This window comes from Theropithecus gelada, chromosome 2, assembly GCF_003255815.1.
Source record: "Theropithecus gelada isolate Dixy chromosome 2, Tgel_1.0, whole genome shotgun sequence".
NCBI lineage: Eukaryota > Metazoa > Chordata > Mammalia > Primates > Cercopithecidae > Theropithecus > Theropithecus gelada.
Genome location: NC_037669.1, coordinates 155,558,099 through 155,574,143, shown reverse-complemented (window position 1 = coordinate 155,574,143; position 16,045 = coordinate 155,558,099). Strand labels below are relative to the sequence as shown.

General features: G+C 38.5%; 1 protein-coding gene across 2 annotated transcripts in view; it reads right to left on the bottom strand.

Annotated features, from left to right (window-relative positions):
* Positions 1-16,045, bottom strand: part of STAG1 (stromal antigen 1) — a 402,456-nt gene that overhangs the window by 253,136 nt on the left and 133,275 nt on the right. For both annotated transcript variants that reach the window (XM_025375719.1, XM_025375720.1), the window contains exon 4: positions 6,533-6,697. In XM_025375719.1, coding sequence (XP_025231504.1) covers positions 6,533-6,697 — 165 coding nt within the window. The remainder of the gene's footprint in view (positions 1-6,532; positions 6,698-16,045) is intronic.

Genomic DNA, 16,045 nt, shown 5'->3' with positions numbered 1-16,045 from the left:
GCTCTTGTTTCTGATTACTTGTTCTAATTGGTTATTAATGCCATACAGAAGGCTACTGATTTTTTTAATTTTAATTTTCTATCCAAATTAAATTTGGATAGAATGTTGCTGAACACTCTCATTAGTTCTAACAGTCTATGGTTTCTCTTGAAATTTCAACACAATTATATCCTCTTCCAATAGGGATACTTTTGCATCTTCCTCTTCAATTGCTATAGCTCTTCTTTCTTTTTTTCTTTTCTTTTTTTAATGCATTGGCTAGGTGTTTCAGTACTGAACAGCAGTGATATATGCTTGTATCCTGGGAATACACCTAAATTTCACTGTTATTTAAAAACGACATAATCTGAGCTGTAGGTTTGGAGGAGATAACCTTTACAAGCTAAGGAAGTTTCCTTTTGTTCCTAATTTATCAAAAGTCTCTGTTTATAAAAACTATTAGCTATATTTTATCACATAATTTTTCCAAACATCCTACATCACTTCAGGTAAGTATAGGCTTTTTCCTCCTGTAATGAGATTATTTGGACATTATACTAAAAGATTTTCTAATATTAAACCATCTTGGTATTCCTAAGATAAAACCTCCTGGTCCTAAAGTTTTCTTAAACTCAAATATTTGGGTTTAGTTGACCTTCTTTAACCTTTCTATTTAACTTCCATTTCTACTTTTATTATTCCTCTCTTCACAGTAATGTTAGGTTTGCTGTTTTTCTTTCTGGTTTCTTTTGCTTTTGCTTAGCATTAATGCCCTTAAGATAACACATCTAGCCAAATAATGCTTTAGCTGGCTGCAACATTTTCACTAACATTTCTTTCACTAATATTCACGTTACAACTCTGTGTATTTCCTCTTTAATACAAACTTTTAAAAAGCACATTTTTATTCTTCCAAGTATAATGCAATTTACCAGGAGAATTTATTTTACTGTGTATTTCAACATTAACTGCATTATAAAGAAAAGGATCAGACATTCCTTGACGAAATCTTTCAAAATTTCCTTAATACTTCAGTTATACTATACTATTTACAGCTATGTAATTATTTTCACTTATCTTGCTCACTCCTGAGAACAAACTTTGGATCAAAGGAAATTTGTCTGGAAATTTCTCCAAAATTATCTCTTCAAAAACTGTATCTAAGACCGTCTGGTGATTCCTCAAAGAACTAAAGCCAGAAATACCACTTGAACCAGTAATCCCATTATCGGGTATACACCCAAAGGAATATAAATCATTCTATTATAAACATACATGCACATGTATGTTCACTGCAGCACTATTCATAATAGGAAAGACATAAAATCAACCCAAATGCCCAAAAATAATAGACTAGAAAATGTGGTATGCATGCAGCCATTAAAAGGAAAGAGATTGGGCTGGGTGTGCTGGCTCAATCTTGTAATCCCAGCATTTTAGAAGGCTGAGGCAGGAGGATCACTTCAATACAGGAGTTCAAGACCAGCATAGGGAAACATGGCAAAACCCTGTATCTACTAAAAATAAAAAAATTAGCTGGGCACGGTGGCATGTACCTGTAGTCCCAGCTACTTGGGAGGCTGAGGTGGGAGGATCGCTTGAACCCAGGAGAAGGAGGCTGCAGTCACCTGAGATCATGCCAGTGCACTCCAGCCTGGGCAACAGAGCGAGACTCTGTCTTAAAAAAAAAAAAAAAGGAACAAGATCGTGTTGTTTGCATAGATGGTGATGAAAGCCATTATGCTCAGCAAACCTAAGCAGAAACAGAAAATCAAACACCTCATGTTGTCACTTGTAAGTGGGAGCTGAATGATGAGAACAGCTAAACACATTGGGGCAGTGGGGAAACAACAATGGGGCCCGCTGGAGGGTGGGGGATAGGAGAAGGGAGAGCATCAGGAAGAATAGCTAATGGATGCTGGGCTTAATACCTAGGTGATGCAATGAGCTGTGCCGCAAACCACCATGGCACACATTTACCTATGTAACAAACTTCCATGCCCTGCACACGTACCCCTGAACTTAAAATAAATGTGGAAGGGGGGAATAAAAACCACTTTATCTCTTTTCTTCCCTCTGATTTCTTCCCTTGGTATATTCTGGAACCCTTCAATCTATACCAAAGTATTTAAATGGCTCTTTCATGTTTTCTTACCTCCTTATTTCTCTGGGCTACATTCTAACTGAATGTCTAATAAATGCCAATACTTGAATTCTCCCTCTCATGGCACCTAAAGCAGTATTTTTCCTCAATAACATAATGTACTGCTTTTTTTTACTTTTAAGAATTTACTTTCAATTTTCAAGGCTGCTCCTTTTTCATATCTTGTTTCATCTGTTCCTTTATTTTGTATAAGACAGAATTTCTTCTTTCACCTCTCTAGCATCTTTGACATACTTATTTATTACTTTATTATTTATCCCTCCCCTCTTATGTTTCTGTCATTACCTCCATGGCAGAACCAGATCACATAAAAGAGAAGAGTGGGAATTTTCAGACTCTTTCCTAAGACAACATTGGGAATTTTTACAGACGCAGTCAACAACCAAAGGAACAGACATTTCAATTCAGGTGTCAGTTATAAGAATTATGTCTGTCTTCTCCCTTTCCTCAGCTTTTGATTTCCTGTAAGTGATGTTTTAATATAAATTGCCATGTAAACTACTATCCTTCTGAATATTAAAGGAGCTTCTATTAATAAATACAGGGACAATAAGCACAAACTGGGTGTCTCAAGGGCAACTTGAGATATACAATTACTCTAAACATAAGCCTATGCAGTAGTTATTGGCACTTTCCTTCACCCTGCTTTACAAATGGGGAGACTCACATTAGGCCTTGGCTTCACGTAATAAGCCCAATTCGATTCTCCTATTCTTCGTGAAGCACTTTAACACTCAACAGCCAAACTCCTGGCTCTAAGTATACGCTTCCCTGCCCTAAACCCAATCCTGTTCATCACTTCCTAGTTTTCTTCCATACAAACCACAGAAATACTTACTTTGTTTCTAAATCACTGATGTCTACTTGTATTATCTTGCTCTTTATTTTTTTGTTTTTGAGACGGAGTCTCGCTCTGTCACACAGGCTGGCGTGCAGTGGCACAATCTTGGCTCACTGCAACCTCCACTTCCTGGGATAATTTTTGTATTTTTAGTAGAGATGGGGTTTCACCATGTTGGCCAGGCTGGTCTCAAACTCCTGACCTCAAGTGATCTACCGGCCTCAGCCTCCCAAAGTGCTGAGATTACAAGCGTGAGCCACCGCACCCAGTCTAAAGAAGTACTATTTTTAATACAACAAAACTGCAAACAATTCAAATAAAATCTAGTTAAGTAAATCATAACCCAGCTATTTTAGGAAGTACTGCACAAATAATAAAAATCAGAAGGTAAATTCATAGGAAAAAAAGGGCCCAACAGACGGGCACATTAAGAAAAAAATCACAAAAGTTTATAAATTATTTTAAATATAGTAAAAAATATAATATTAATAATTAAAATTACAGTAAAGTAAAAATAAAATGAAACAGATTTCAAGAAACAGTAACAAGAAATTGAAAGGTGGGTTAAAACCAAATTATGGAAGGTACCGGAGTCCTGACTACTGATCATTATCTTTCAGAAAATGAGAAACAAAAAGTTTCAGCCAAAAACAGCTCATGCCTGTAATCCCAGCACTTTGGGAGGGTGAGGTGGGCAGATCACTTGGAAGTCAGGAGTTTGAGAGCAGCTTGGCCAACATGGTGAAAGCCCATCTCTACTAAAAATACAAAAAAAAAAAAAAAAAAATTAGCCAGACATGGTGGCAGGCACCTGTAACCCCAGCTACTCGGGAGGTTGAGGTAGGAGAATCGCTCGAACCTGCGGTGCAGAAGTTGCAGTGAGCTGAGATCGTCCACTGTACTTCAGCCTAGCTGACAGAGACTCATTCGCCAAAAAAAAAAAAAAATTAAAAAGCTTCAGCAGAAGAGACACAGCACAGAAGAGCATAATTAGAAAACACTAATATGGATGAAGAATAGAATACCGTAAATTAAAACTGAAAAGACTCCTATTGGTCAATGTTTTATTTTAAATATAGATGACAATAAGAGTTTGTTCATATTAAAAATAAGGATGGGCATTAAGCTTTAATACAATATGCATGAAAATTATTTTTACATAAATATCTGATAAAATAAAGTCTTACATTTAAAAAAAGCAAAGGAAGGCCGGGCATCGTGGCTCACGTCTATAATCCCAGCACTTTGGGAGGCCGAGGTAGGTGGATCACGAGGTCTGGAGATCGAGACCATCCTGGCCAATGTAGTGAAGCCCTGTCTCTACTAAAAATAAAAAAATTAGCTGGGCATGGTGACGTGTGCCTGTAGTCCCAGCTACTCTGGAAGCTGAGGCAGGAGAACCACTCGAACCTGGAAGGCGGAGGTTGCAGTGATCAGGGATCACGCCACTGCACTCCAGCCTGGTGACAGAGACTCCATTTAAAAAAAAAAAAAAAAAAGAAGCAAAATACCTGAAATGCAATTATTAAAATTTTACATAAAAATATACTTCTCTCATTTTTCTGCTTGTATTTCTACCTAAAGGTAGGAAACAACAGAAAACGTCTTTAAAATTAATGCTTCCGTAAATTGTTAACAATTCTTCTATTAAAGTATAATGAGGCCGGGCATGGTGACTCATGCTTGTAAGCCCAGCACTTTGGAAGGCAGAGGTGGGTGCAAGACTTGAGGTCAGGAGTTTGAGACCAGCCTGGCCAACGTGGTGAAACCCCATCTCTACTAAATATACAAAAATTAGCTGGGAGTGCTGGCGCACACCTGTAATCCCAGCTATTCAGGAGGCTGAGGCACAAGAATCCCTTGAACCTGGGAGGTAGAGGTTACAGTGAGCCAAGATCGTGCCACTGCACTCCAACCTGGGCAATGGAGCAAGAGTCTGTCTCAAAAACAGAAGTATAATGAATAAATTATCAAGCTTAATGGCAAAAGGTCACAAATCTATTTTTATATTAAACTTATGTAATTTACATATTGTCATCCATTGCTTTGGGTAACTGGAACTTCAATACATGTTTCACCATTTAGCATCATCCCACTATTTCACCTCCTTCCTTGCCCACACAAATTCCAAGACTCTCGAACACAACATATCAATCTGGTAACATACATAAAAAGAAAGAAACACTAAACACCCTTAAGGGCTTTAAAAAGAAATATAGGTTAAAAAAAAAAATAGAAAGTATACTAATGAAAAGTTGTCTGTTTTAGTTCTAATAGTAATTCTGTTTCACAGTTACCTTTTTTTTTTTTTTTTTTTGAGATGGAGTCTGGCTCTGTACCCCAGGCTAGAGTGCAGTGGTACAATCTCGGCTCACCGCAACCTCCACCTCCTGGGTCCAAGCAATTCTCCTGTACACTTCTTGTGAAAGGTGCAACAGTACAATTTATGGGAGAGAAATATAGTGTTCATATATCTCACAGTTTAAAAATATCCTTTAGCCAAATAATTCCACCTCTATCGTTTTAAAATTTTTAAAAAAGTAGAGACAAACATAAACAAACACATTTTATGATAGTGATAAAAATATACACACTAAAGAAAACCAATTATGGCTTATCCTTATAATGCATGAGTGAGAATAGTGCTCCTGCAGAATACTTAATATTTATGGACTAAATGAGAAGAGATAAAAGAGTAAGAAAGTTACGGCTGGGCGCAGTGGCTCATGCCTTGTAATCCCAGCACTTTGAGAGGCTGAGGCAGGTGGATCAGGAGGTCAGGAGATCAAGATCATCCTGGCTAACATGGTGAAATGCCATCTCTGGCGCGGTGGCTCATGCCTGTAATCCCAGCACTTAGGGAGACCGAGGCGGGTGGATCACGAGGTCAGGAGATCGAGATCATTCTGGCTAACATAGTGAAATGCCATCTCTACTAAAAAAAAATACAAAAAATTAGCCAGGCGTGGTGGCGGGCACCTGTAGTCCCAGCTACTCAGGAGGCTGAGGCAGGAGAATGGTGTGAATCCGGGAGGCAGAGCTTGCAGTGAGACCAGATCAGGCCACTGCACTCCAGTCTAGGCGACAGAGCCAGACACTGTCTCAAAAACAAAAAAAAAAAAAAAGGGGAAGGGAAAGGGAAAGGGAAAGGGAGGCAGTTACAAATGATGTAGTTCTGATTATTCCTAATTCACTACTTAAGAATTTTTTTTATACCCTTTCTTCTTTCAAATACTCTAAAAGACACATATGTTACTTATACTGAATCAGATTCCAAAAAAATATATCAAGACAATAAAAATTCTCTTGGGCAGCTTCTAGTAGGCCTTTTTACTTAGAACAATTTAAACAAAAGTACATCTTACTATTAAACACCCATTCCTGACACTCTTTGCAAAACAAAGCAAAATAAAAACCTTTCAGGATAAACTGAAAGGTTGCTTACGTAATCAACAGAAGTATATAAAGTGCCAATATATACACTAACTGATTCCACATAAGTTATTAACCGTATTGCTTTATACATGAAATAAAAACTTAAAATTTACCTGCATTGCACTTTTCCCCAGTTTCACCACCTCAAATAATGTGACAGGCTCCCCTTCACCATTCTGTTGAGGGTGCCCATTAGCTCTTCCACGGCCTGCTCCTCTAATTCCAGCTTCAATTCTGCTCTTCTCACCTGGAGATTTTCGAGGTTTCTTATTTGTAGACTGAATAAAAAGATAAAAAAAACATTAAATTCGATTTAGGTTTACTTTGCTTTATATAAAATGATCACTACTATAGAAGAAATATAATCCCTAACCAAAAAAACCTTTAAAATTTCTTCTCAGTGATTAAAAAAAGTACAAAGAGCAAAACATAAGTTTATATATAAAAGGTATGAACGTAACTTTGTTTTTTGAGACAGAGTCGTGCTCTGTCGCCCAGGATATAGTGCAGTGGCACTCTCTTAGCTCACTGCAGCATCCTCCCCCCAGGTTCAAGCGATTCAAGACCTTGCCGTTATTTAAAAAATCTATACATATGTATACGTGTATATATAAGTATATATATTTATATTATATATAAATATAGATTTACCTGCAGAAAATGGATGAAGCAAAACCAAGAAGAGTCCAGCTTCTGGTGAAGCCGGAGAAAAAGAAGCCAAGTCTGATTAATATCATATACTATTATCAGTGGTGCCTCTATTCTAGTACAATCCAGAGGAATATTTTTATCAACTATTGTATAAATGCAAGTTGTTTAGTAGCTCTAGAAACATTTTTAAGAAGAAGGGAATCCCACCCACATCCCATTGTTAAACTGTAAATGCTTTTTGTTTTTAAGAGGTGAAATCATTCACCGGGTATTTTTTGGTACAACCAGAAAATAGGGTGGGATACTGAATTGTGGGAGGTTTTGACTGTCTTGGCTGTCAGCTTAACATTCCATAGATGGGGGTTACTCTTCATATCCTAAAATACAAAGCATATAAAACGGCAATATGGAGTCATAGTCCTGAATCAAAAAAATTTTTTTGCATTTTAATGCCTTGGATACTTTAAATTATTTCTATTCCATGTTGGTTTTTTAGCAGAATTTTCTTTCTTTCCTTTTTTTGAGACAGAGTCTTGCTCTATCACCCAGGCTGGAGTGCAGTGGTGCGATCTCGGCTCACTGCAACCTCCACCTCCCAGGTTCAAGCAATTCTCCTGCCTCAGCCTCCCAAGTAGCTGGGACTAAGTTGACCGCCACCACTCCCAGCTAATTTTTGTATTTTTAGTAGAGATGGGGTTTCAACATATTGGCCAGGCTGGTCTCGAATTCCTGACCTTGTGATCTGCCCACCTCGGCCTCCCAAAGTGCCCTTTAGCAGGATTTTCTTTAAAAAAAAAAACACAAAACAAAAACAAAAACAAACAAACAAAAAATCACTCCTTGATAATGGCTCTCCCTGTCAGAATTGTGCGCACTCTAACATCTTTGGTTGTGGTTCTCCTGTTTTCCTAATAACTTTGTTAATGTGCAGTGAAAGACTGAAAAATTGAGTATGCTGTATGTATGCTTTTAACTGAATTGGAGAAGTGTATTTAACAGCTTATCAACATGTGAAGATGCTGGTACTTGATAGCCTCAAGGAAAATCTGCCTCCAAATTTTAAGCTAGAAAGTCACTGGAATAACTTTAAAAAAGAATTACAAACTTTTTAAAAAAATTTTCGGTATGTATGTTAAGAAGTACGCACCAATTGAAGTGTCTGTGTACTAATCCTCAACACACCACAAAATCTCAATTATGAAAGAAAAAAACACATTCACTCTTTGTTCTGTGAAGTTCTAAGGGTTTTGACCAATGACTGGTGTTGTGTATGCACAATTAATGGTTATCATGGAAAATAGTTTGCTTTAAAAATCCTGTGTATTGCCCATTGAACCTTCTGTCTTCCCCTTCTCAGGAAACAACTAGTTTTTACTTTTTAAATCATCATTATAGTTTCCTTTTTTCCACATATTAATATATGGGTTGAGTACCCCTTATCTGAAATGCTTGGAGTAAGAAGTGTGTCAGACTTTCAAGATTTTTCAAATTTTAGAATATTTGCACATACATAATGAGACATCTTGGGGATGGAACCCAAGTCTAAACATAAAATTCATTTATGTTTCATATATACCTTACACACATAGCCTGAAAGGAATTTTACATACTTTTTTTTTTTGAGACGGAGTTTCACTCTTGTTGCCCAGGCTGGATTGCAACGGCACAATCTCGGCTCACTGCAACCTCCGCCTCCTGGGTTCAAGCGATTCTCCTGCCTCAGACTCCTGAATAGCTGGGATTACAAGCATGAGCCACCATGCCCGGCTGATTTTCTATTTTTAGTGGAGATAAAGTTTCTCCATGTTGGTCAGGCTGGTTTTGAACTCCTGACCTCAGGTGATCTGCCCACCTCAGCTTCCCAAAGTGCTGGGATTACAGGTGTGAGCCACCATGCCCGGCCATAATATATTTAATAATTTTGTGTATGAAGCAAAGTTTTGACCTTTTTTCTTTTTTTTTTTTTGAGACACAGTCTTACTCTGTTACCCAGGCTGGAGTACAGTGGCACGATCACAGCTCACTGCAACCTCCACCTCCCAAGCTTAGGCAATCCTCCAGCCTAAGCCACCTGAGTAACTGGGACTATAAGCACTAGCCACCGCACTCAGCTATCTTTTTTTGGTAGAGGGGTTTTGCTATGTTGCCCAGGCTGGTCGCGATCTCCTGAGCTCAAGCTATCTGCTTCTCACACCTCCCAAAATGCTGGGATTATAGGGGTGAGCCACTGCATCTTGCCTTGATCTTGGTTTTAACTGTGACCCGTCACATAAGGTTATGTGTGGAATATTTTATGTGACTATATGTTGGGATTCAGAAAGTTTCGAACTTCTGAGCATTTCAGATTTCAGATTTTTGGATTAGGGATGTTCAACTTGCAACTGGAGTCAAACAACATGTAGGCCTTTCAGACTAACATCTTTCACTTTAATAATATGCATTTAAGATCCATGTCTGGCTGGGCATGGTGGCTCACACCTCTAATCCCTGTACATTGAGAGGAAGAGGCAGAAGGATTGCTGAGGCCAAGAGTTCAAGACCAGCCTGGGAAACCAAAGCAAGACTCCTCCTCTACAAAAAAATAAAAAATAAATAAATTTAACAATTAACAAGAAATAAAAATAAAAAATATCAAAAGATAAAATAAAGGAGAAAAAAAAAAAAGAGAGAGAACAAAAAAATTAGCTGGACATGGTGGCTTGTGCCTGTAGTCCCAGCTATGCAGGAAGATGGCTTGAGCCTACAAGGCTGAGGCTGCAGTGAGCCATGATCGTTCCACTGCACTCCCTGCAGCCTGAACAACAGAGCAAGAACCTGTCTTAAAACAAAAACATTCATTCATGTCTTTTAGTGGCGATTTAAAAAAATTGTTGAATAGTATTCCATTCTATGGCTGTATCACATTTTGTTAGCCATTTACCAAATAATGGGCATCTGGGTCACCACTATTAGGCAATTACAAATAAAAAACATTGACAAGCAGGTTTTTGTGTGGACTTAATTTTTAAAATCAGCTGTGTATATATACCTAGGGGTATAGCTGCTGGAACTTTGAGTAAGACTAAATTTAGCTTTGTATGAAATGGCCAAACTGTCTTTCAAAGTGGCTGTACCATTTTGCATTTCTACCAGCAAGAAATGAGAATTTCTGCTCAGTGCAGTAGCTCACGCCTGTAATCCCAGCACTCTGGGAGGCCAAGGTGGGCGGATCACGAGGTCAGGAGATTGAGACCATCCTGGCTAACATGTTGAAACACCGTCTCAACTAAAAATACAAAAAAAAAAAAAAAAAATTAGCCGGGCATGGTGGCGAGCACCTGTAATCCCAGCTACTCGGAAGGCTGAGGCAGAAGAATGGCGTGAACACAGGAGGCGGAGCTTGCAGTGAGCTGCGATCAAGCACTGCACTCCAGCCTGGGCAACAGAGCAAGACTCCATCTCAAAAAAAAAAAAAAAAAAAATCAGAGTTCTGTTGCATCACATACCTCCCAGGAAACTGATATTGTCAGATTTTTAAATTTCAGCCATTCTAATAGGTATGTAGTAGGATCTCATTGTTGTCTTGATTTGCAATTCCCGAATGACAAATGATTTGAAGCTTTTAAATAGTTAATAATTATTTTTTAAAGACAGAGTCAGGGGGGAAGGGAGAGGGATAGCATTAGGAGATATACCTAATGTAAATGACAAGTTAATGGGTGCAGCACACCATCATGGCACATGTATACATATGTAACCTGCATGTTGTGCACATGTACCCTAGAACTTAAAGTATAATAATAATAATAACAACAAACAAAAAAAAAGAGTCTTACTCTGTTACCCAGGCTGGAAGTAATGATGCAATTTCGGCTCACTGCAACCTCTGCTTCCCAGGTTCAGGCAATTCTCCTGCCTCAGCCTCCCAAGGAGATGGGATTACAGGTATGTGCCACCACACCCAGGTAATTTTTGTATTTTTAGTAGAGATGGGGTTTAACCATGTTGGCCAGACTGGTCTCGAACTCCTGGACTCAAGTGATCCACCTGCCTTGGCTTCCCAAAGTGCTAGGATTACAAGTGTGAGCCACTGTGCCCAGCCAATTAATTCTTTACATTAACTTTTCTCCATTTGGATTACTGGCAACTATTCTCTCACCAGACTGGACCCACACTGATTCTTTATATCTGCACTGTCCATACATGGTAACCACTATCCCCAAACACGGCTTTCAAAGAACTTACACTGGCTGGGTGTCGTGGTTCATGCCTGTAATCCCAGCACTTTGGGAGGCTGATGTGGATGGATTAGCTGAGGTCAGGAGTTTGAGACCAGCCTGGCCAATCTGGTGAAATCCCATCTCCACTAAATACAAAAAATTAGCTAGGCGTGGTGGTACGCGCCTGTAGTCCTAGCTACTCAGGAGACTAAGGCAGGAGAACTGCTTGAACCCAGGAGGTGGAGGTTGCAGCGAGCCAAGATTGTGCCACTGGACTCCAGTGTGGGCAACAAATAAAGACTCTGCCTCAAAAAATAAATAAATAAAATAAAAAAGAACTTATGTTATTTAAGATGTATTTTTCAACATCCTAACATAATCTTGTCCATTGGTAGCGATGAAGGAACAATAGTGCTTTATATCCCATAAATAATAGTACAAGTGAAATATCTATAGTCCATAGGGTTATTAATACAGAAATTAGAGTTCATTACTGCAGTTAATTCAAGGGATATAGTGATTTTAAAATATTTTAATGAGTATGTGTAGGAAAGCAAACCCAAAATACCTGAAAGAAAGCCTGCAGCAACACAGTAAGTAATGAATTTCATGGAAAACATGTTACATATACGTAGGAAGTCATTAACCTTCACTGTTCCTATACAAAAATGATGCAATCTAATCTCAGAATTTACAGCAATCTTTAGGACGACTACACACTATTCAATTTATATGTGTATCTCCATTTCTAGTAAAGTGTTTTAAATACACAAATTAGCCCCACTATGTAGGAAAATAACTTATCCCAAACACTCTATTCCAAAAGCTCTAGAATAGGTTAAGTTGCAGTCTGAATGTGCAATGACTTTGTTTTAAGAAACACAGATACAAAAACGTTCTTTAACCTTTGTGCTTTATCTAGCATAATAAGCTGTGAATGTGAAATAATCCACACTGTATCACAAATAATATATATTAACTTTTTTGGGGATTGTATAATGCAAAAATTTTATACATATACAATTAAAAGATAAAGAGATAAACACAAATACCTGCAACATAAAATAATAAACTATAGTACATAAAAACACTTTTCATGGAATTTTGGTTTATGATAAGTGCTAAAAAGTTTCTAAGAGAAAGATTATTTTTAGTATCGAGAAGCAGGAAAAGTTTCACAAAAAAATTATCCTGCAAGTAATGGGCTCATAAAATTATTAAGACTTAGTATTAGTAAGATTACCATATGTAGAATTTAGAAAACAAGGGTTCCAGAATGAAAAAACACTATGAGCAATGGTGTGAATGTGGGAAAGCAAAAGCCATACATCAAAAAACAAGAGACAGATATCTGACTGAAAAGTTGTGAACAGGGAAATAAAATAAAATATTAGGTGTGATATTAGGTTAGTTGAAAGTACCCCACACCTTTTCATAAAATGGCATTGCTAGTGAGCTGAGATCGTGCCACTGCACTCCAGCCTGGGTGACAGAGCAAGACTTTGACCCCATCCCACCCCCCACAAAAAAAAAAAAAAGGAGTAGGGGCACTGCCTGTTTTTTGAATAAGAAAAAGCATATTCCTGGCCAGTCGGTGGCTCATGGCTATAATCCCAGCACTTTGGGAGGCCAAGGCGGGTGGATCACGAGGTCAGGAGATTGAGGCCATCCTGGCTAACATAGTGAAAACCCATCTCTACTAAAAACACAAAAAATTAGCCGGGCATGATGGTGGGCACCTGTAGTCCCAGCCACTCGAGAGGCTGAGGCAGGGGAATGGTGTGAACCCGGGAGGCAGAGTTTGCAGTAAGCCGAGATCGTGCCACTGTACTCCAGCCTGGGCAACAGAGTGAGACTCCATCTCAAAAAAAAAAAAAAAAAAAAACCTTTTCCCACCTGGCACTATGACAATGGATGAAACAGAAAAAGGCAAAGACCAAAGGTAGGAAGCTAACAGTACAGCTGCCAATAAAGTGAGCCCTAAAGATAGAAACTTGGGGAATGTAAAATAAAGGACAGATGTGGAAGACACAGCAAGATTATAAAGTGAAAGTAATCAGACGCCGGGTGCAGTGGCTCATGCCTGTAATCCCAGCACTCTGGAAGACCAAGGCAGGCAGATTACGAGGTCAGGAGATCAAGACCATCCTGGCTAACACGGTGAAACCCCGTCTCTACTAAAAATACAAAAAAAGTAGCCAGGCGTGGTGGTAGGTGCCTGTAGTCCCAGCTATTTGGGAGGCTGAGGCAGGAGAATGGCGTGAACCCGGGAGGCGGAGCTTGCAGTGAGCTGAGATCGCGCCACTGCACTCCAGCCTGGGTGATAGAGCAAGACTCCGTCTCCAAAAAAAAAGTCATCAGACCTGAGATTTAAATACATAAAGGAGACAGGACAAGAGACTTAGCGATGAGGAAATTTAACAATGACTCAGGTTTTAATTCTGTGTTCTTGGAATTGTGGTAGTCTTTAACATAATTAAGGAAGTCAGAACTAAAAACTAGTCAGTAGAAGAAAATTCTAAATGAAAACTTAACAAAGACAGCTTAAAAAGAAGTTCAACTAATACATATACTTCCTAAAGTGATTACAAATGTGTGCACATTTAAGCTCCAAAAAATTCTTTCATAGAGATCTTTGTTTCTTAGAAAAATTAAAAAAGAAGTACAGAAAATTATAAATAGGCTGGGCACAGTGCCTCACACCTGTAATCCAGCACTTTGAGAGTCCTACTGGGCAGACTGCTTGAGCCCAGGAGTTTGAGACCAGCCTGGGCAACATGACGAAATCTTGCCTCTACAAAAACTTGGCCAGTGTGCTGATGCATGCCTGTAGTCCCACTCCAAAGGCTGAGGTGGGAGAATCACTTGAGCCTGGGAAATCAAGTCTGTGGTGAGCTGTGATCAGATCACCTTTATTCACAAATAATGAACGATATAGGAAGTATTGACTTAAACCTTCAGCACTTAAAAATTAGAAAAGACTTAACCATTATAAGCAATAACATACCTTATACCCATATATTTTGTTGTGTGAAAGGCAATAATACATGTCAAAAGATTTCAAACAAAGAGCATATACTAACAAACTTTAGGATTAAAAAAAAAATGACTCTACAGCAAAACTTATTTGCAAAACAGTTCATGTCAGCATGGTTTAGAATAGTTAAGAATTTTTAACCTAAATGTTCAACATGACACCAACTCTGTGATTGGTTTGTCAGTGTCCCACATTAACTCCCTGGGGCTGGTCACTCAGTTTCTAGCTTCTCATGAGTCCCTCATACTACTCCAAGTGTAGCAGGGGAAACTGAAAGGCCCTTCCTCAAGCTCTGGTCATAACGGAGGTACAAGGGAGACATCTACAGGGAACCATGAGATCAGTGGTATTGGAACTGCTAAGTCAGTCCTTCTTTAGGCTGGATGTTGGTAGTGGTCGTCACAAAGTCCATATATTTTATATCTAGGCCTTCACCTGGCCTATGGACTTATACCCACGTGCCTGGTTTATCAGTTCAATGGTTCTTCAGCCCATTACAGATGAGGAGTTACACTGAAGATCAAGGAGAAACCACTGGAGTCTGAATGTTCCTGACAGATTGACTTAGTCCTGGCTTAGTCCTCATAAAACCTCATAACAATGGGGTTGGTACTTTTAGTTTCTATTTTACAGGAGTTATAATAGATTGTTAAAGGACAACCAAGAAAGGACAGAAGAAGTGACAGTCAGAGGTTAAGAGGAGTCAGAAAAATATAAAATCTAGCAGACATCTGCCACCATATTGTAACATGGTGGTTCCTATCACAATGCTGGGTCAAAAAGAGATTGATTTGGTTTATAATGTTAAATCAAGAGGGTGGGCAAATAAAACTTTTGGTATTTAAAAGAAAAAAAATTTTTTGGAATCTGAATATTATGAACTTCACAACAGTCTACACTAAACTACCAAATAATTAAAAAGATCCAATTTTTATAAGTGACCTGTTAACCTTCTGATACTCATTATTAATCTTTGGTTGTGCATTCTCCATCTTCTATGTATGAATAGACATTTAAAAATTAAAATTGTATCTTTTTATTGTTAGATATGAGTTTTAAATTTCTTTTCAAAGAATCAATATGTCAGTATATTCAATTCTTTGCCTTCTACTTTTAAACTTAACTTCCTCATAAAGCAACCTTTTTCGATTACCTGCTCCACCCTGACTCATTTCAATCACGTGCTCCACCCTGACTCATTCAGATTGCATACCTTACCCTGACTCATTCCAATCACCTGCTCTGTCATAACCATTTTTCCCGCCAAATCACTCACCCCGTCACTCTCTTTAAATTAGCCAATCGGAATTAGTTTAACCTGTGTGGTCTAACCCTAGCCAATAAGGGAATGACACAGCAGCAGGCGCCACATGCGTCAGGGATAAGAACACCTTCCCCTCCCTTGTCCAAGTGTGCACTCACCATTGCTCCATCTGTAAGGGCGCACCCTTCTATAGAAGTACCTTGCCTTGCTGAGAATTAAAAGAAAATTTTATATTCGAGTGCTATTTCTTTTGCGGCACTGAAACTTCATATATAACATTATTTACCTCACCTACTCAGCCTATGCAAATATGAAAGTTATATAATGCTGAGAATACAGAAGTGCTGGTTCTCACTTAAACAGAACTAAGAGAAAAAAATCGTTAATAAAACATGAGAGACTAAAGAGGGGTTAAGGTTAGAGAGGTGTTGATTTACATGACAACTACAAGAAACATAAAATCCTGAACTGGATC